This window comes from Terrapene carolina, unplaced genomic scaffold (genome assembly GCF_002925995.2).
Source record: "Terrapene carolina triunguis isolate 2854851 unplaced genomic scaffold, T_m_triunguis-2.0 Scaffold212, whole genome shotgun sequence".
NCBI lineage: Eukaryota > Metazoa > Chordata > Testudines > Emydidae > Terrapene > Terrapene triunguis.
This window is the reverse complement of record NW_020664563.1, coordinates 8,193,774-8,213,949: the sequence shown is the minus strand read 5'-3', so window position 1 is coordinate 8,213,949 and position 20,176 is coordinate 8,193,774. Positions and strand designations below refer to the sequence as shown.

Sequence of the window (20,176 nt, the reverse complement as noted above, 5' to 3'; positions counted from 1 at the left end):
TTACTGACGTTCCAAATTCAAACTGCCGTCACCACGCTTCTGAAAGATTTTTTTTTAATAGTCCCTCTTTCTCCTCTCCTCCTTCCCCACCTTGTCCATGGGAACATCGACAGCGTTCAACTCTCAAACTGTCATAGTTAGATAAACGTTCAGACAAACAGACATCGACTTCAGATTGGCTCTGCCCTTGTCGTCCCCACTCTCCTGACTTCGCAACATCGTAGCAAAGAATATGGATAAATAATTATTAGAGCACGAAAATATGATTGTTGTCCAAGGAGGAGTCCTTTCCCTTATACTTCCTGCATCATGATATCTGTGCTGGAGCTGTGGCTGTATGGACAAATAGGGAAGATCAATTCATCCTTAATTTCTTCTTCCTTCCTCTTCTTACTTAACTTCTGGTGCCTGGCTTTATTCCTACAATGGTGGCATACATACTTCAGGTATTTCCTCATGGTAGACGTGTTTGCCACCAGCCTGCAGAGCATTTTGTCCACGTTGCAGGTGCACTCAGCATGAAATTCTGTCGTGACAGAAACAGAAGAGGTCTCCACGGACACCTGGAAAGACAAAGCAGATGACATTGTGACAGTAATTCTTTTCATCGAGAGCCAAAAGCCATCAGCCTGGATTTCTTACTTACCAATTCAAGAGTCCGCAGGCCAGATCTTCAGCCGGTGTAAGTCACCTCCACTGACTTCAGTGGAGCTATGCTGATTTACACCAGCCTGGGGATCTGGCCCATGGACTTGAGCAGAACTACTCTTCGTTACCCTAGCGGGGGATCTGGCCCATGGACTTCAATGGAGGTATGCTGGTTTACACCAGCCTGGGGCTCTGGTCCAGTCTGTTGTTCTCCAGAGATTTACTTTCTGCAGGTCGTTATAAGAAAACTTCAGACTTATCCTCCCATCCACCTGCTAAGGCTCCCACTGGGTTCTATCCTGGCTGCTACAGTACTTTCAAATGTCTCCGTTGCCCATTTTAGGGCTTAAATCAATCTCTAACTCTCAGGGACTAGGATGAGACCTTCCTGGGGACAGATCACCCCCACATCTGCCTATAAGGGGTTTCTTGCACCTTTCTCGGAAGTGTCTGGTTTTGCCAGAGACAGGACACTGGGCTAGATGATCACAAATCTGAGCCAGTCTGGCTGTTCCTATGTTATGTTCATGGTGCATGAGAGAAATTCTTGAGCGAGCCCATGCTACAGAGTCCTTTGCCATTAGGTTCAGTCCTCAGAATAGCAATTCAGTTTTGTTAGTCTCTAAGGTGCCACAAGTACTCCTGTTCTTTTTGCGGATACAGACTAACACGGCTGCTACTCTGAAACCTGAATTCAGTTTAAAACGATGAGGCCCAGTTGACCTGTCCCTTTAAAATCAGCCCTTTCCTCTTTGATGGATCATGGAGAGGTTTCCAGCCTCTTGGAACAGTGCTGAAGAGGGAGCCAAAGCATTTTAAATGATCAACAAGTCATGTTTCTTAAGCATCTTCTAGAGGCTGCTGACAAAGGGTCTAATCCTGGGCCTGCTTATGTCAACGGCAAAACTCCTCTTTTCATCCGTGTGAGCAGGACTGAGCTGTAAGGGCCACTTCCTGATGCACTTACGCTGAGCTGAACCTTGCTTTGTGAATAGTCCCGTTGACATAGAGCATTCTGCCCCAAAAGCACCAGGGCCCAGGTCCTCAAAGGTATCTAGGCTCCTAATTTCCATTGATTTCAGTGGAAGTTAGGAGCTAAAATACTTGGAGGACCTGGGCCAAGATCTGACTCCATCTGAAAGCCCAGGTGCAAGTATGTTGCCTCACTGAGGGTGTGTGTGGTCTGAGTACAGATGGCAGCCCTGCCACGTGGGCGAGCCGGAGCAAATCTTTGGACTTGGATTAATTTGGAAAGCTCAGTGTTTGCAGCAGCAAGGCCCCAGGCATCGACTGTTTGGTGATCACCGAATGTTTGGAGTGTTACCCCCTCTCATCTCTCCGCTGCTCCTTTCCTTACCTCTTTGGATTCAGAGAGCACCATTCGGTAACTCTAATCCAGTGGTTCTCAACCAGGAGTCCCCTGGGGGCCATGGGCAGGTTTCAGGGGGTCCGCCAAGCATGGCCAATGCTAGACTTGCTAGGGCCCAGGACAGAAAGCCAAAGCCCCGCCATGCAGGACTGCAGCCTGGGGCCCCGAGCCCCACCACCAGGGGCTGAAGCCAAAGCCTGAGCAACTTAGCTTCACGGTGCCCCCTGTGGCCTAGGGCCCCAGGCAATTGCCCTTCTTGTTACCCCTTAACGCTGGCCCTAGCTTTTAGATGCAGAAAAACAGTTGTTGTGGCACAGGTGGGTTGTGGAGTTTTTATAGCATTCTGCGGGGGCCTCAGAAAGAGAAAGATTGAGAACCTCTGCACTAACCGACACTGTAAGCTCTCTGGGGCAGGGACTATTTTTGTTTTACTACTGTCTGTACAGCACTGACCACCATGAGTGCTACTCTAATACAAATAATAGTAATAGCATAAGGGTGGGCTTTCCCTAGATCTCTGGCCATACCCAGAGGGCTCCCACCTCCCTCAGGAAATGGGACTCAAGTCTCAGGGATGATCCAAGCCAAAGCGGTGGGTGCTATCCTGGGCTGGTTGCTATTTCCCACATTTAAGTGCCTTGACTCTAGCTGTTCATAGCCTCTAGCTGTATCATGGCACAAAACTCTAAAGCTGACAACCGCCTGTGGCCAACACAGGATATTTCAACACCTAAATAAGTAGTCTGACTTCCCAAAGTGACAAGCACACAGCAGAGCCCCTGGAGAGATGGGTACCATCAATGGGAGATCTTGAGTGCTCGGTATTATTGACAATCAGGCCACTTTCTGAGGTGCCCAAATATGGACTTAGCTTTAGTCTCCTATTTCTGAACCTCTTGGCCTTGGTGTCTTCAATGGCGCCTCAAAATGGAGGCACCCAAAATTAGCAGACACCTTTGAAAAGTTAGGCTTAAGTGACTTGCCCAAGGCCACCCAGTGAATCAGTAGCAGAGTTAGTCAATTTCCAGTCCCATGCTCTAATCTAACCTGCACCGTTCCTACCTTGCTCATTTACATCACTTACCTTCTTCTGCGGTCTTCTCAATTTGTTCCAAAGACAGCGTACACATAAGCCCCCTAGGAAGAAAAGTATAATTTTGCAGCTGACATACAAAACCTCCAAGCATCCTTTGGCTATTTCCAGGTGAGTAAAGCAATGAGACAGTTGGTCCAGAGGGTAGGGCAGGCAGTTAGATTGAAGTGGAGTTCCAAGCTGCAGTTGCTCCAGATCCTCTGGAAGAATTTCCCATCCAACTCTGACCCAGCTTGGGCGATGACAAAGGCAGAGGCTGTTTTGGAACAAGAAGGCAATCCAGATAGGAAAGACTAGGAAGACACCTCGGACAAACATTGTCTTCTTTTTTTAAGAGGAAAGGTCTCCAGTGACTTGATCGTCAGCATGTACCAACTGCAGCCAGAGATCCAGCAGCAAATAGCCTTTAGAGTTCATACTGTAGTGCCTTGGATGGATTTTAAGCAAAATGAACCACTCCACCCTGGCGTTTCGTGGCTTGGGACCAAGCTCCAGTCCTGAGTGCCGGAGAAGTTGTTGGCTGGTGACATCATCAGCCAGTGGCGTTTGCTTTCAAGAAAGATATTGTGATGTCATAAGGATCTCAAAGCTTTTTTCAGTGGGCACCATAAGAAGTTAAAGATATAAGCAGCCTAACATGGTCTAGCAGCTAGAGTGGGGAAGGGGAGTTAGAAAGATTGACTTCTAATCCCAGCTCTGTAACTGATTTAGCCGCTCTGTGACTCAGTTCCCCATTTGTAAAATGGAGATAATATTGACCCGTTTTGTACAGTGCTTTGAAATCCACAGATGAAAGGAGCGATATAAGTGCAAACTATTATTAATACAGATGTGTGACTTGCTAAGGATGCTGTTCTAGTACAGCCAGTTATATTTATGGAACTAGGTAACATGAGAAACCTGGTGTCATTGAGTGGTTGTGAACCCCTTGTGCACACAACTAGTCCCATTGAAGTCACAGCTCCTCCTGTGAGTAACTTCTCTGTTGTGAGTCAGGGGTTCACAGTCTGGCCCCCCAATGACTTGGTCAGGGCAATGCTCTGCATTGTGCTCTTTCTAATATACACAGTTTTGCCAATGACTGACCCCTCAGGTTTGCAGCCTACAAAGATGATCCTTAGTGTAGGTGTGACCCTGTGGGAGGCTGAGTTCTTGGGACTTCCCTTGAAGTCCAGGGGAACGAGGGGCACCCACCACCTCACAGGAGCAGGCCCATCATTTCTAGATCCTTAGCTGGCATAAATTGGCATTGAAGACAGTGATTTACACCAGCTGAGGATCTGTCCTGTTGTGCCTAGTTTCCCAATCTGTAAAATGGGACAATAGACTTATCCACCTCTCGGGAGTATGATGAGGCTCCATTCGTTAATATTTATAAACCCCAAGGTCTTCCAAGGAAGGGCAAATAATTAGTACCTAAATAGCCTTAAAGCAGTCTGGATCAACATGGGACACAAGGCTGGTTCCTTTTGTGTAGCAGTCTGTCTCTCTATAAGCCCCTGCCTCGTTCTGTGAGTACTTCCCCATGACTAACCTTGTCTCTTCATCGTGTGTGTCCTGTTTCGCAGAAGCTAAGCAGGCTCTGCGGACGTTCATCGCCCACATCCAGGCAACGATTGCAGACCCAGAGAAGGTGCAGGGAAGGCTGAACAAGGAAGACAAGGTACAGTGCTGAGCTCTTAGCAGGAGAACCGACCTATTCGCAGTAAAGTTTAGAACTGCCTTCTTGATTCCATGTGAGGATATGTTTTCTGCTCACACCACCCTTTGCAGAATAAGAGGGGAGGAGACTACACTCAGCAGTGCTTGCAATGTGGAGCAGATCAGCGTATGAATGATAGTACTTTGATAGCCTGCTGGAGAAGGTGCTGGATAAACACAAAGGCTCAGATTGCAAAGGTATTTGGGTTTCTAACTCCCATGGATTTCAATGGGAGTTGGACACCTAAATCCCTTTGAGGATCTGAGCCCAAATGCTTTGCACATATGAATGAAGCCTTATAGGTCCTGTGCGAGGTGAGTGTTATCCCCATTTACAGATGGGGAAAGCGACCCACGGGAGAGGTGAAGTGGTTATTCCAAGGTTACACAGGGAGAATGGAGCCTACGCTCCTCCCTCCTGCACTAGCCCTTTCACTGCACTCTTAGCGCTGGATCGCTCGGCACCTCATGTTGCTTTGCAGCATCTCCTGTAGCCCAACAGCATTTATGGGCTCTGAAGAGAGTCGCACCCAGTTCTCCTGAACCCAGAGGCACAGGAAGAGTGAGTATCCGGTTCTGGATGATATCTTGGGAGCTCCTGGCTCCCAGTCCTGTGCTCTGATCACTGCACCATACCTCTCTCTTCAATTAACGGATATAAACTTAATCTATGTGCCTTATTTGTAACTCCTAACAGGAGAGGCCAGTTTCAGTTCAAGAAGGCCAATGTTGCATCCTCTCTTTTGTGGCTGGCAGAGGCAGGCATGTAAGAGATCATACGGGCAGTTTGACCCTGGGTTGCTACCTGGCCTTCTGATTGAACGAGAGGTGCCACTCGTAACCTCATCTAAAACGAAGTAATTAATTTCTGGAGGTCGCCTTCTAAAGGTTAATGTCCCTTGTCTCTTCTACAGAACATGTGTCTCAGTGCCTGTCGTGTAAAATGTGATTGGCTTGAGAACGCCAAGGAGCCCACCAGACAAGATTTCCTGGATCAGAAGCAGCAGCTGGAAGATATCATGCTTCCCATCTTCACAAAGCTGGCCACGCCCCGTGAGTATTGGGGCTACAGAGCTCAGAGCCTGACGGGCAGGATGAATCTGTTATATGATTATCAATATCTGTATATAATAATAATAATTTATAATAATTAATATACATTAATAAATTATTGAAAAATAAATTCAAATAGTCATAGCCACTGAATACAGGGTGGGCTCTTGAGTGACCATATAAATTAAAATGGTACACGTGTGTTGCCCTACACAACATAGTATATGGTATTTCTAGGACAAGATTACCTGAGGGTGTGCTGAGGCAGAAAGATTATGGGTCCAATTCTCTAGTCCTTTAGTGTAGCTTTGTGCTGGTCTCCACCCCTGCTGACTGGAAGGCGGGGAGGGATGGATGAACACCTCCATCCTTGTGTGTACAGAAGGTGCTCAGACTCCAGGCAGACAGGTGCCATAACGGAATGCGGGTGGAGAGATGGGAACCTGCGATGGGGGGGAATGAATCTGAAGAGTTATTTACTGTTGAGTTAGGAATGTGAGAAGGACACGCCAGAGGCCAGGGAACCTCCTAAGGATGCAGCGGGCTCTTTTCCTCCCACTGCCTTGGGAAATCCTGGATTTCCTTGCCCAAACATATCTCATGCCCAATTATCCCTGGCTCGGATGCCCTCCCACTCCCCTGTAGCTCCCAAACCCCAGCAGTCCCTCAGTCACCCAGCCTCTTGACCCCTGCCACCCAAATTCTCGACCTTGGAGCCACACAAAACCCAAGGGCCAGCACCTCCAAACTCATCACTACCTCCAACCGGAGCCCTCCCTAAGTGCTCCCACTCCCCGCTTCTCTCCTCTATCCAAATCCCTTGCTCTCCAGCCCAGGCCGCAGGCTCTGCTTTCCTCAATAGCCGAATTCCTTGACTACCCTAATCTTCCCACTCAGTCCCCACGTACTGGTTAGTCTTTTCCCAGTCATCTTCCGTCATGAGAATGAAGCCAGAGAGGACTGTAAAGCAGAAGGGGTGGGGAAGCAAGTGATGGGGAAGAGACCCTGCAAGCTCTAAGGGAGTCGTTCTGCATGTGCCAGCTGAGCTAGGACTCCCTTTAGACACCAAAGGAAATTCCCAGACAAAGACTTTGTTAGTTAGAGTTAAGACGGAGAGCACATCAGAGACTTCAGACTAAAACCCCTCCCAGGGACTAAAAGCACTGAGATTCAATAGGTCTGATGAGGAAGGGGCACACAGCAAGGGAATGGTCATTCAGCATTGCTGTCAAAAGTGACCAGAGCACATAGCCCTCTGTCTCAAAGTCTGGTGATGATGTTGACAGTTTTCTCAGCTCTCTCAGCTGCAACGCATTGTATTTGCCATATCCATTAGTCTGTAACTGCACTAGAGGAGGCAGTATTAGAACGCAATGAAGCATCGCTTGGAAATCTGCTGTCTTGCAGGTCCTCCGACAGCTAAGAGCACCAGGTCAGCGCTGAACTGCAGCAAAATCTGAAGCTTCATTTCCACAGCTCCTGCCTGTCTCAGGTCTTATATTTTTTTAAGCCTCACACATATATAGTCATTAATCTGAACATACAGCCCTAGAGCCAAACTTTGGGAGAGGCTGGGTCCACATGCAGACCCAGCAGCATGGACCCATCTGTGATCAGTTTCTAAATGCCAAGATAGCAAGGTTGTTTTGCGGTTCGTGAAAGGTCAGATGAGGTGCTGGCTACCCTATGTTACCTGGGTCAGTGGCACTTTCAATTCAGTTCAACGAGACTTTATTGGCATGACAAGATTTACAAGTGTTGCCAAAGCGTAAGAAAGGGACAGACCCCTTAGGCCTCTGTCAGAGGCAGGGATGACCCACTCAGGCTGAGATTAGACACAGTCTTTGGGGTTAGATCTCCTGTAGCTAGGTGTCATTGCTGGCCCTTTCTGATCCAGAGGCTGGTTGTTTCAGCACCTCAGTACTTTAGAGGCTGATTTTGAGGTGCTGAGCATCTGCAACTCCCAGTGACGCTAATAAGGGGCAGCCCTTCTCAGAGTCAGGGTCTTCATTATAGTGTTTTTTTGCACCGCAAGTCTACTACTTGCAGACCTGCATGAGATCCCCAGCTCCTGCTCACCCTGAACTTTCCACTTTAAAAAATCAGCCTGACCTTGCAGTACCTCTTTGATGCTTTCCCAGGTGTAGCTGTTGTCCCAGATGGCAGAAAACCTCTGAGGATAATGCCTCCTGAAACAGGAAGGACAAAGCACAGCTGGGCTGTCAGGCTCACTCTCCCACTTCAGTTATTACTATAGGGCTCTAGTCATGTGAGGTGCTTTACAAACAGAGAAGGCAAAGGACCTGTCCTGGAGAGTTTGCAATCTAAAAATAGCAAAGTCTCTCACCCGTCCCTCCCTTGAATCAACGGGTGCAGTTTAAAATCACCCAGCCGAGCACGTGCTGGAGGCTGCGCTCTGGCTGCCCTGGCTGTCCTTAGTGGAGCTTCTGGGGTTTTTTTCCATGCTGGTTTAAACCTCAGTTTCTTTCTCGTTTGGGTCAAGGCCATTCTGTGACTGGGACAAGGACTTGGCCTACATGTGCTCATTGTGTTCTGGACCAAGCATGGGTGGTTCCCAAGGGTTATGCTGAGGCATCTTTCCCCAGCTGGAATCGCCTGGGTGCCAGAGCCTCAGTGACTTGCCTCCCATTCTGTAGTGTTACGTGCCGCCCACAAGCAAGGTGCTCACAAGCAGCTTTCAGCCAGGATCCATCGGAATGAATTCCATCCGTTCACCTGGTTAGTGGAGCCAGCACATGGCTGCTCAGATAATCTCCTTGATGATGCAAAAAATTAATCAAATAGCATAAAAACTCCTCAGCCATCCAGCGTGACTCATTGCCACGGCAGCAGGCAGAAAGCCAGTTTGCACCAAACATGCCATAAAATTAGTCAAATCCACTGCAGTAGGAGCCGTTGCTTTTGATTACTTAGCTGTCCCATGCATGCACCCTTTGGCTGAGCTCTGCCTAGGTCCTAAGGCAAGCCAGTGGGTAGGTCAGAGAATAGCTCTGTTTGGCCCTTCTGTTGCCACAGGCACCTTATAAAATGCCCTCTTTAAAAAGTGTACCTGTCCGTTCACTCCAGGTGAAGTTCAGCCTATGCGGATAGCCATTGCAAAGCTCATGCCTCATTTAAACCTGACTTAGAAGGTTTAAGTGGAGCATAGACCTCACGCTGGCTCTCTGCATGAGGGGAGGAGAATGTCACAAAGAGCTGACACATTGCTAAGCTAATGACCCTCAAGGTGTCATTGTAAAGGACTTGCTGAGGGGGGCTCCTGTGAGTGACACTAACTAAGGGCATGGCTACACTTGCAGATGTAGAGCACTTTGAGTTAAACCAGCCTTCGTAGAGCGCAGTAGGGAAAGCGCTGCAATCTGTCCACACTGACAGCTGCAAGTGCACTGGCGTGGCCATATTAGCAGCTCTTGCAACGGCCACAGAGAGCAGTGCATTGTGGTAGCTATCCCAGCATGCAAGGGGCTGCAACGTGCTTTTCAAATGGGGTGGAGTGTGACGGGAGTGTGTTGTGTGTATGTGAGAGGAGAGAGAGTGGGTTTTTGGGGGGCTGAGAGCATGTCACGATGCTGTCTTGTAAGTTCAGACAGCAGCAGGCCCCCCCTCCCCCTGCCTCTCTCTCTCTCACACACAGCATTCCACAGTAATGGTTGCTCTGTCTCGGAGCAGATAAGCATGCCGGCTGTCAGAAACAGAGCTTTCAAAGGGCATATCCGCATGCCTGCAGTGATTCCAAAACAATGACAAGAGTGGCCACTTGACTTAAGGGGATTATGGGACGTTTCCGGAGGCTGATCAGAGCGCAGTAATGCAACCCCTCATTCACACTGACGCCCGGGCATTTCAGCCAATGCGTACCAAGCGTTAATCTTCTCGCCAAGGTGGAGTACCAGGAGCGCTCTAGCCTTGGAGTCAGAGCACTCTACGTGCCTTGCCAGTGTGGACGGGTAGTGAGCTAGGGCGCCCAGGGCTGCTTTAATGCGCTCTAACTCACAAGTGTTGCCAAGCCCTTATATACACCTGTATATGTGGCTCTGAGTCTGCTCCGAGCGTCCCTTCCTGGAGCTGTGTGACTCCTCAGGAACTATTCCAGCAGCTACAACAGCTAGATCTCTTTGTAGTTGGCAATTAACAAGCTGAACTCACTTGGAGGTAATAAAACCTGTTCCGCCCTCAGTTAAAGTGCAGTTATAGTAAGAAAAGGGTCTGTAAAAATAGCCAATTGATTTGCAGAGCACCTTTGAGTTCCAGCTGACCTCAGTGCTTTTGGCCCATCTCCACGTTAAGTCTCATTTATTGTCAAACCGACAGATGGGAAAGCTGTTGCAACCCGCATAAGGGTCCTTCCTCCACTTTCTTCCCATCTGCAGTGTTCACTCATGGTGCATACATGGCTCATGTTGGGCACGATGTAAACAGCATGACCTTTTCTCTCAGTGCTTCTCTTGTTTCACTGAGGTCCATTTCTCATCTGAGCCCCTTGCTGGGTTTTTCCCCTCTTGTAACTGGTAATCTCCACAGGAAGTGCAAATGAGGTGCAAACATTCACTCTTGCCTTGCTGCATTTGATTCTTCCTTCTGTGTATTTGTACCTCTCCCATTTTTGATCATGAGTAACTTTAAAGCAAAGAAACACTCAGTAAAGACATAGATGGAGCAGCGCTGCAGGTTGCCATAGCATTCTTAGCCGTTTTTAGTTGGTCATGAAAGCCTCTGGAAGCTCGGAGTCCTGGCCTAGGCAACCACTAGGAGGCAGCATGGTCAGGTAGATAGGATTTGGATTGGGAGTCAGGAGACAGCTTCTACTCCTGGCTCAGGCACTGACCTATGTGGGACCTTGGGCAAATCACTTACCCCTTCTGAGCCTGATTCCCCTCCCAGCCTTTGTCTTGTGTATTTAGATTGCAAGCTCTTGAGGGAAAAGATGACGTTTTGCTTTATGTTTGCCCTAGCCCAGCGAGTCTGATTTTCCTTGGCGTTACCATCATATAAACAGTCGCCTTGCTGCTTAATGAGGCACTGATATTGCCTTTGTGACAGGAGCAGCTTCACAGCCCACAGGGCAGGAAGCCCTGGCCTATCACCCTCTCAAAATAGGAATGAGGTGTTCATTCCTGGCACAGAGGTGATGCTAAGAGACTGGGTTAGGGCTCTGTGCCTCAAGGCCTTGGAGCTGCTGGAAAAGGCTCTGCCCCTTGGCTATAACCATCTCCCTCTGTGACATTAATCCCTTGTATCAGAACTGACACCAGCCTCCTTACCGGCCTCTAATGAGCACCAGCATTTGCAACGTTCCTCCTCCTCCTCAAGAACAAGGGAGCACATCCCATTCAAATCCAATGAAAATCACACCTGCTTCCAGCTGGTCTGTATGTGACCCATGGGCTGCAGTTCTACAGTCACGCACAGCTTCCACTGGGAGCTGAGCCCCTCGAATGAAGGGTAAAGCTGGGCCCAAGAGCTTTGAGCAAAGGGGGATATGATAGAGGTCTATAAAATCATAAATGGTTTGGAGAAAGTGAATAGTGAAGTGTTATTAATGCCTTTGCATGTCACAAGAATCAGGGGTCATCTGATGAAATTAATAGGCAGCCGGTTTAAAACAGACAAGAGGAAATACTTCACACAATGCACAGTCAACCTGTGGAACTCGTTGCCAGGGGATGTTGTGAAGGCCAAAAGTATAACGGGGTTCAAAAAAAGATTTAGATAAGTTCTTAGAGGATAGGTCCATCAGTGGCTATTAGCCAAGATGGCCAGGGTTGCATCTCCATGCTTTGGGTGTTCCTAAACCTCTGGCTGCCAGAAGCTGGGACTGGACAACAAGGGATGGATCACTTGGTAACTGCCCTGTTAATTCTTTCTGAAGCACCTGGCATTGGCCTCTGTTAGAGGCAGGATACTGGGCTAGATAGAGCATTGGTCTGACCCAGTCTGACTGTTCTGATGTGCACTCTCCTTGGCAGCATTGTTGGGCTCACTAGCAGAGATTGCAATGTGTGGGCGGAAGGAGTGATCTGAAAGAAACCTCATCTCAGGCTATGCATATGTTAGTACCCCACAGAGCTATGCAGGAGGCAGTGATTGGGTTTCCAGTCACATACTCAGTAGGCCTCAGCGCTGCAGCAGGCTTTGGGGAGCAGACAAATTAATTAAAACGGTGTTGTTCCAGAGGGAGAATCTTAATGGCTTGGAGAGCATGATGAATCATGCTGTGGTATTCCCCACTATTAACCTATTCCTCATGAATAGTGCAGTATGTTTAGAAAGAACAGCCTAGTCCCTCCATTACCTCATGTAAGAAACCTTACATCTAGCGAGCTAAAGCTTCGTTAGGGCCAGGGCCGTCCTGAGGTATATGCAGCATACGCAGCTGCTTAGGGCACCATGACATTTGGGGCACCAAATTGCCCCAAATTTCATGGTGCCCTATGCAGCTGCGTGCTGCATACGCGGCAGCACCAGCCCCGGCGACCAGCCCTATCCCTCGGCCAGCCCCCCCTGCAAGGGGCAGGGCCATCCCTAGGGGGGTGTGGAGCCCCGGACAACTCCTTCCGCCCTTTCTCTTACCTTCCCCCCTGCTCTGCCCCTGGCCCGCCCCCATTCCACCTCTTCCCCCAGCGACCCCGCACTCACCAGCAGCGGCGGGAAGCGGAGCAACCTGGCCCCAGCCTGCTCTACTCCGCCAGCTCCCAGCCGTGGTGCTCCACTTCCCACCGCCGGTGAGTGCGGGGAAAGGATCGCCTCCCGCACTCACCGGCGTCAGGAAGCAGAGAGACTTGGCCCCAGCCATGTCGCTCAGGTTGGGGAAAGACCCGCCCCTGGCTCTCACCGGCAGCAGAAAGCAGAGTGCCGCAGCTGGGAGCTGGCGGAGTAGAGCAGGCTGGGGAAAGGCGGATCCCTTCCCCCAAACCCCCTCCCCCGAGCGACACAGCTGGGGCTGGGGTGAGGGAAGCGGAGCGGGCTGCTCCCAGCCGCCCGCTAATCCCCTGGGCCACTCTGAGCCTGTGGGGCCCCCCAAAATGGCCCCCCACAATGGCCCCCCACAGCTCCTTCCTCCCAGACCCTGGGGGGAGGGGGAGAGAGACGGGGGGCTGCATAGGGCACCCAAATGGCTAGGGATGGCCCTGGTTAGGGCTGCCGCCTCTGTAGCACTTCTGTGCCTATGTTAATACTTCTGTAGCACTTGGAAACCAACAGTCACACGACCCTGAGCTAAACCTCACCACTCCTAAGCAGGAAGGTATTATTCCAGTTTTACAGAAGGGGATCTTAAGGCAACTAGAAACTAAGTGACTTGCTCAAGGTCACATGACGAATTTGTGGCAGAACGGGGGACAGAACCAGCTATCTTGAGCTAGCTGATAGAAAAAGCCTAAACTCCAAAACTTAGAAGTGGAGCAGAAGAAGAGCCGCACCTTAGGGTCTAACTTTTACCTTCATAGGCTATTTCTAACTTGCTCATGCCCCTCATCAGGTTTTTATTAACATGGTGTTGATCCTCCAACTGCAGCTGATTCTGCTGGTGTGTCAATAGGCAGGGCGTGTATGGTAGCAGAGTCTGCCAGGGAAGTGTATGGTGGTACATTCAGGGCCGGTGCAAGGATATTTTGCGCCCTAGGTGAAACTTCCACCTTGCGCCCTCCCTCCCTCCCCACAGAGCATCGCTTATTATAAACTTTCAAAAATGAATACTGCATAATGTGGCATTGTTCATTAGAATTAATACACATTCACCTTGAAAATTTATTATTTTCATTATTTAGTCTACATATTTAATGAAAATAAATGGCCTTGGGTCTCCTGCACGTGGCTAGAGTCCCTCCTACTCCCCCTCCCCCCCGGATCTGGAAAGGGCTGTTTTGGGGATCAGAGCATAGAGCTGGGAGTTGGGATCTGGCTTCTGTTCTCCATCCTGGCGCCAACTCACTGGATGACTTCAGGCAAGTTACTTCCCCGTTCTGGGCTTCAGCTCCCCCCCAGCGCTAAGGTATGAAATGGTTCCTTGCTCCTGGGCTGGAAAGTGCAATGCAGGCAGGAGGCGGTGTCTGAAGGCCTGTCTTCCCCACAGGTGTGAGGCGAGGACAGAGTTCCAACCTCCGTCATGACCCTCCTGGTTGCTTTACTCTGCCCCATGCCAATCGCTGCTGCAGCCCCTTACTCAGAGAGCTCTGCCCCAGGGCAGAGGCGTCAGTGTCATTCTGGGCCTGATTTTCAGAGATGCTGAGCACCTGCGGTTCCCCCACTGTCTGTGGGAACTCCAGGGTTCTCAGTACTTCTGAAACTCAGGGCAATTTATTTCGAATGTTGGGCCAGGACTGAGCCCCTCAATCCACAGCAGATCTCCCATCAATAACAATACAAGCAATTAGGATGATGAGGGGCAGTTGGCCCAATGCTGGGAGTGGGGAGGATATGGCCCTAATGTGGCCACTAAACTTCTACCTAGTAAAGTTACTGGTGCATCTGCTGTCATTCAGTGGGAGAACAAAAATCTCTTGGGTGCTGCAGCCCTCCCAGGGTTCAGCTGCACTTAACCTAAGTTGCTCGCACACTTGCAGTGGTTGTGCACCACACAACTGGTCACTCATGTTACATGAAAATCTGGCTCTGACAGTGTCGTAATTAGACTTAACAGTTACTGCCACATTTCCTAGAGCTGTTGTCCCAAGCTCGCTGCAGACTCAGGCAGACAGAACTGTGTCGGCTAGACGCCCATCGCCTTTGGAAGATTTTCTTTGTAGCCATAAGGGCTCGAGCCAGCCATATTTCTTCACTGAAAACTTGCAGTGTGCTGCCCCTGAATCCCAGATTAATACCTTGTGTGGGCAGGTGCAGAGCTCAGGGCTTGAAGGCCTCTGGTCTAATGGTCTGAGCCAGTGCAGAACTAGGAGCCTCGATCTCCTGTGTTCAAAGCAGGACTCCGACAATGACTCCCCGGGTGACCCTGGGCAAGTCACGTCCCTGTTCTCTGCCTCAGTTTCCCCCAAAATGGGGCTCTTTACCTGCTCCACAGGGTTGCAGGGATGGAGGGGGATGAAGCCTTGGAAGGTGGCACGTGCTGAGGACGGTTACACTTTTTCAGCTCTTTAACCAGGGCCGGCTCTAACTTTTTTGCTGCCCCAGGCAAAAAAAAAAAAGGGGGCCCCCCCCCCCCCACCCCCCCCCCCCCCCCGAGCGCTGCGCCACCGAAACCCCTGCCCCCTCAGCGCCTGTAGCTAGCCCATCCACCTCTAAGAGCACATCCATTCAACTCATGTCTGAATACAGGGGACATCATAGCAAATTTTTTTTTGGAAGCCTTCTTGATCCATTGCTAATTTTGCATGCTTGGCAGCTAGCTGCTCAGTGATATGCTGCAAACCATCTACCATCTCCTCAGTGGTCATCCCCTACTACGATGACCTGCCACCATTCCTTCCTCCATAGCCTTCTCAAGGCTATTTCCCTCTCTATGCCTGATGTGACCGAAGTACATAAGTTTGCGCCTGTTGATTTCCGACAGCAGGGGCTACTTCGCTCCAATATTATTTCTAACATAAGCATTCATCACTTTTTCCTCGCAGGAGATACTGAACAGATTGTAGGAGCCAGCACCACAGCTCAGAGTCATCAGGTATCTCCTTGGTTGCAGCTTTAGTTTCCAAAGATTCACTTCCATAAGTTGCTATGGAAAAAAAATAAAGCTTTTCACCAGTCGAACCTTGGTAGGTTTTGAGATAGCCTTTCATGAGGGAAGCCATGTCTGAGTGAGCCATCCGCAGGCTTCTTCTGATTTCTTTGAAGCAGCCTCCATGGTGGGGTATGTATGAGCCCAGAGAATTACATTCATGTACTGCCTCTACAGCTCGGCCATTAATTGTGATGTCCTGTTATTACTGATGGGGTCAATAATTGCTCTGAGAGCAATTCCTACGAAACATGCTTTGATTTGATTCCTAATGCTCTATTTCTCTGGTAATCAGGGGAAGCTCTACCAGTAGAAAACTGGAAAACAAGACCCCTGTTGTGGTTGCCATTACAAATAGCTCATCTATATCTTTCCTCTCGCCCCTTATTTATGCTATGCGTACCATCCTTTGAGCTGATCTTCATCTCTTGAGTTAACAGATTAAACAACTCCATTGTGTCCAAATGGACGCCTCTCCAAGGGAAGGGGCTACAGCTTGGTTGACCCTAGGGCCTGAAACAGGGCTAAGAGCATGAGGTGTTACAGTGCCAGCCTCTCCCTACGAGTGCTGTACTAGACTCCTCTCTGCTGTGGAGCAGATGCAGAGGGGGACCAGTAGCAAACACTGCCCAGTGCATTACACAGGCACACTTGGAAACAAGTCAAGCTCTTCTCACTCTGATTATCAAGCACTCCTCCAGCTCTGGAAGAGCCTGATAGACAGGTAAACGAACTCTGAATGTTGGGAAAGGCTTTCCCCGGCTATTTCACTTGCTTGTCCAATGAAAACAGAATCAATAGAAGAGAAAGTATTGTATTGCTTCTCAAAGCTAAGCAGTCCATTTCCCTTGGCCTGGTACGTAGAGCCTGATCCTCAGCTGGCATAAATCAGCATAACTCCATTGAAGTCTCCGCTGAGACTCTGGCGCATAGTTGTCCTTCGCTGCAAAAGGAAACGACCCTATCATGAGCTGTCCAAACCCCCCATCACAACTCTTGGTAAATTGTTCCAATGATTAATTACTCTCACTGTTAAACATTTGCACCTTATTTCCAGTCTGAATTTGTCTAGTGGCAACTTCCAGCCATTGGATCATGTTAGATCTCGCTCTGCTAGATTGAAAAGACATTAAATATTTGTTCCCCATGTAGGCTTTTATAGGCTGTGATCAAGTCACTCCTTAATCTTTGCTTTGTTAAGCGAAATAGATTGAGCTCCTTGAGTCCATCAATACAAGGCATGTTTTCTAATCCTTTGATCATTCTCCTGGCTCTTCTCTGACCCTCTCCAGATTATCAACTTTCTTCTTGAATTGTAGGCACCAGAACTGGCCATGGTATTCCAGCAGCGGTCACGCCCGTGCCAAATACAGAGGTAAAATAACCTCTCTTCTCCTACTCGATATTCTCATTGATGCATTCAAGGATTGCATTAGGCTTTTTGGTCACAGCATCGCACTGGGAACTCATGTTCAGCTGATTATCCACCACCTCCCAAATCTTTTTCACAATCTCTGCTTCCTAGGATAGAATCCCCCATCCTGTAAGTATGGCCTACATTCTTTGTTCCTAGCTGTGCGCATTTACATTTATTAAAATGCATATTGTTTACTTGTCCCCAGCTTACAAAATAATCTAGAATGCTCCGTGTCAGTGACCCGTCCTCTTCATTATTTACCCACTCCCCCAATTTGTGTGTCATCTGCAAACTTGAGGGGAGGGATAGCTCAGTGGTTTGAGCATTGGCCTGCTAAACCCAGGGTTGTGAGTTCAATCCTGGAGGGGGCCATTTAGGGATCTGAGGCAAAAATCTGTCTGGGGATTGGTCCTGCTTTGAGCAGGGGGTTGGACTAGATGATCTCCTGAGGTCCTTTACAACTCTGTGATTCTATGAAACTTTATCAGTGATGATTGATGGTTTTGTACCTGGTCATTGATAAAAATGTTAAATAGCATAAGGCCAAGAATAGATCCCTCCAGGGCCCCCACTAGAAACACACATACTTAGTTATTACCCATTTACAATTACATGTTGAGACCGATCAGTCAGTTGTTTTGATTTTTAATCAAAATGTCATGCGGTACCAAGTCAAACATCATACATCAGTCTAAGTATATTACATCAACACTATTATCTTTATCAGCCACACTTGTAATCTCAAAGAGAGATATGAAGTTTGACAGGATCTATTGTCCATAAATCCATGTTGATTGGCATTAATTACCCTCCTTTAATTTCTTTATTAACTGAGTACCGTAACAATACTCCATTATCTCACTAAGGATTGATGTCAAACTGACAGGCCTATAATTATTTAAGCCATCCCACTTATCCTTTTAAGTATTGACATACAATTAGCTTCCTTCTAGTCATCTCAAACTTCCCCAGTGTTCCAACACTTATTGAAAATTAAGTGTCCAGCAAGCTCCTCTGACAGCTCTTTTAAAACTCTTGGAAACAAGTTATCCAGACCTGTTGATTTTAAAATGTCTAACTTTAGTGGCCTCTGTTTAACATCCTGTTGAGACAGAGTAGTGGAACAGAAAGTGTGTTTTAGGGTATGGTGCCATCTACTTCGCTCTCCAAATACAGACCAGAAATATTTATTGAATACTTCTGCCTTTTCTGCTTTATTGATAATTCTACCATTCCCAGCTAGTAATGGACCATTACTATTGGTAGAATTTTTGTTGTTCTTAGTATATTTTAAAATAACTCCTTTGTCCTTAACTCTCCTGGGCATAGATTTCCTCCTTGTCCCTTTGCTTCCCTTATCAATTTTCTACAATTCTGGCCATAACTGATGCTTAAAACTACGTACATTCTCCCTCTCATCACAATGGATCTGACTTTATCTTACCTCTTTATTCCCCCCCACTTCCCACTAAGTTTCTATTCTAGTGCACATAGCAGGTTCTTGCAAATCTCTGTAAAAGTGGAATAGTGCATCTACCAAAGCCAAAATAATATTGTCTCTTCTAGAATATGAGTTTATAAAGAGGTAATTTAATTGGACAAACTGATTAATTAATCCAACCCCTCCAAACCTGAAAGTACTCAAAATAATTGTTTTAGACTGATCTTGTCATAACATGAATTGTATTAAATAAAAGAGGACAAAACCAGGGAGGTGTGGTAGAAATCCCTAAGAGGGAAAGGAAGCAATATACATTTGGAAAGAGCACCTCTCCCTTTTAGCTAAAGCTAGATTAAGAAACAGCATTGCTGCACTGATGCCATCTACTGGATAATGCAGCCATTGCAGTTCAGAAAACTCAAAAGCAGTTACTGTACTTCCAAATGCAAGTGTAAATTGCTTGTGTTTAAAACAAAAATCCCACCCTCCCTGTGATGCCAGAGGAGTGACAGAAGCTAGGGCTCCCACCTAGTGCTACCCTGGCTGAAAGAGCCCCCTCCAGGGAACCATGAAGCATTGCTAGATTCACTACAGAGATTTTAAACCATGAACCGGAACTGTCCACGTCTTTGTAGGCTCCTGTGGTTCAGCATGGATCTATCCCCTGCCCCTCAGTCTACCAGCACCCTTACCTGGAGTGTTTTCCCCAGGAATTGAAATGGGGAGGGGGGTGTTGGAATATTCAGGGGGGTGAGGGCCAACGAGGGTTGAGACCATGAGGGCGAAGGTGAGCTGTATGGCACCATAGTAAAAACTGAAAAATGTTTCACAACCATTTTATTAGATTTAACTCATGTTTTAAAATCATCACAAAAATTAAAGTGGGCTACTCAAGCCTACTATGAAGCACTACATCTACATCCTTCTTGGTTTCTTGTTGTAATTTTGCACTCTTTGGTGGCTTCTTGTGTCCCCGTTACTTCCAGCCCTTCATGATATGCTCATGAACAGGCAGAAGGTGACTTCTTTCAGAACACAAAATTCTATTCAATGAGGAAAAAGAATGCTCACCTGTAGCTGTTGTGACTGGGAGAGGCAAGAGATTAATTCCTACTCCTTTCAGCCCAGGAAACATAGCACAAAGATTGGGTTGAACTACTAGTGATGATAAAGAAGTTGAAGTTAAATCTTCATTTGTTTGTCGTATGCTATTCCACTCTGCGTTCAAAATTCTCTATTCTGTCCTGATCACACAGCAGCCCTATTGCTGGTAGTACCTCACTCCACTCAACTGTCGGTGTTTTATAAGGGTATGTCTACACTACGAGGGTAATTCGATTTTACTTAAATCGAATATGTGGAATCGATATTGCAAAGTCGAACGTGTGTGTCCACACTAAGGACACACTAAGGACAGTAATTCGACTTTGTGAGTCCACACTAACGGGGCGAGCGTCGATATTGGAAGCGGTGCACTGTGGGCAGCTATCCCACAGTTCCCGCAGTCCCCGCTGCCCATCGGAATTCTGGGTCGAGCCGCCAATGCCTTCTGGGTAAAAAAAATTTGTCGTCATCCGTCCGTCACTAACGCCCTCCCTCCCTCCATGAAAGCGCCGGCGGGAAATCAGTTCGCGCACTTTTCTGGTCAGTGACAGCGCGGACGCCACAGCACTGCGATCATGGATCACGCTGCGACCATCGCTGCACTTGTGGCCGTTCTCAACACCTCGCAGCTTATCATACACCTTTCCCTGAGGCAGATG

The 20,176-nt window shown here is 48.2% G+C and overlaps 1 protein-coding gene across 1 annotated transcript in view; it reads left to right on the top strand.

The window, feature by feature from the left end:
• LOC113407529 (ankyrin repeat domain-containing protein 45-like) overlaps window positions 1-20,176 on the top strand; it is a 34,258-nt gene that overhangs the window by 1,962 nt on the left and 12,120 nt on the right. The window contains exons 3-5 of the mRNA XM_029912446.1: window positions 4,679-4,773; window positions 5,726-5,864; window positions 7,272-7,356. Of these exons, the coding sequence (XP_029768306.1) occupies window positions 4,679-4,773; window positions 5,726-5,864; window positions 7,272-7,324 (287 nt within the window). The 3' untranslated portion in view covers window positions 7,325-7,356. The remainder of the gene's footprint in view (window positions 1-4,678; window positions 4,774-5,725; window positions 5,865-7,271; window positions 7,357-20,176) is intronic.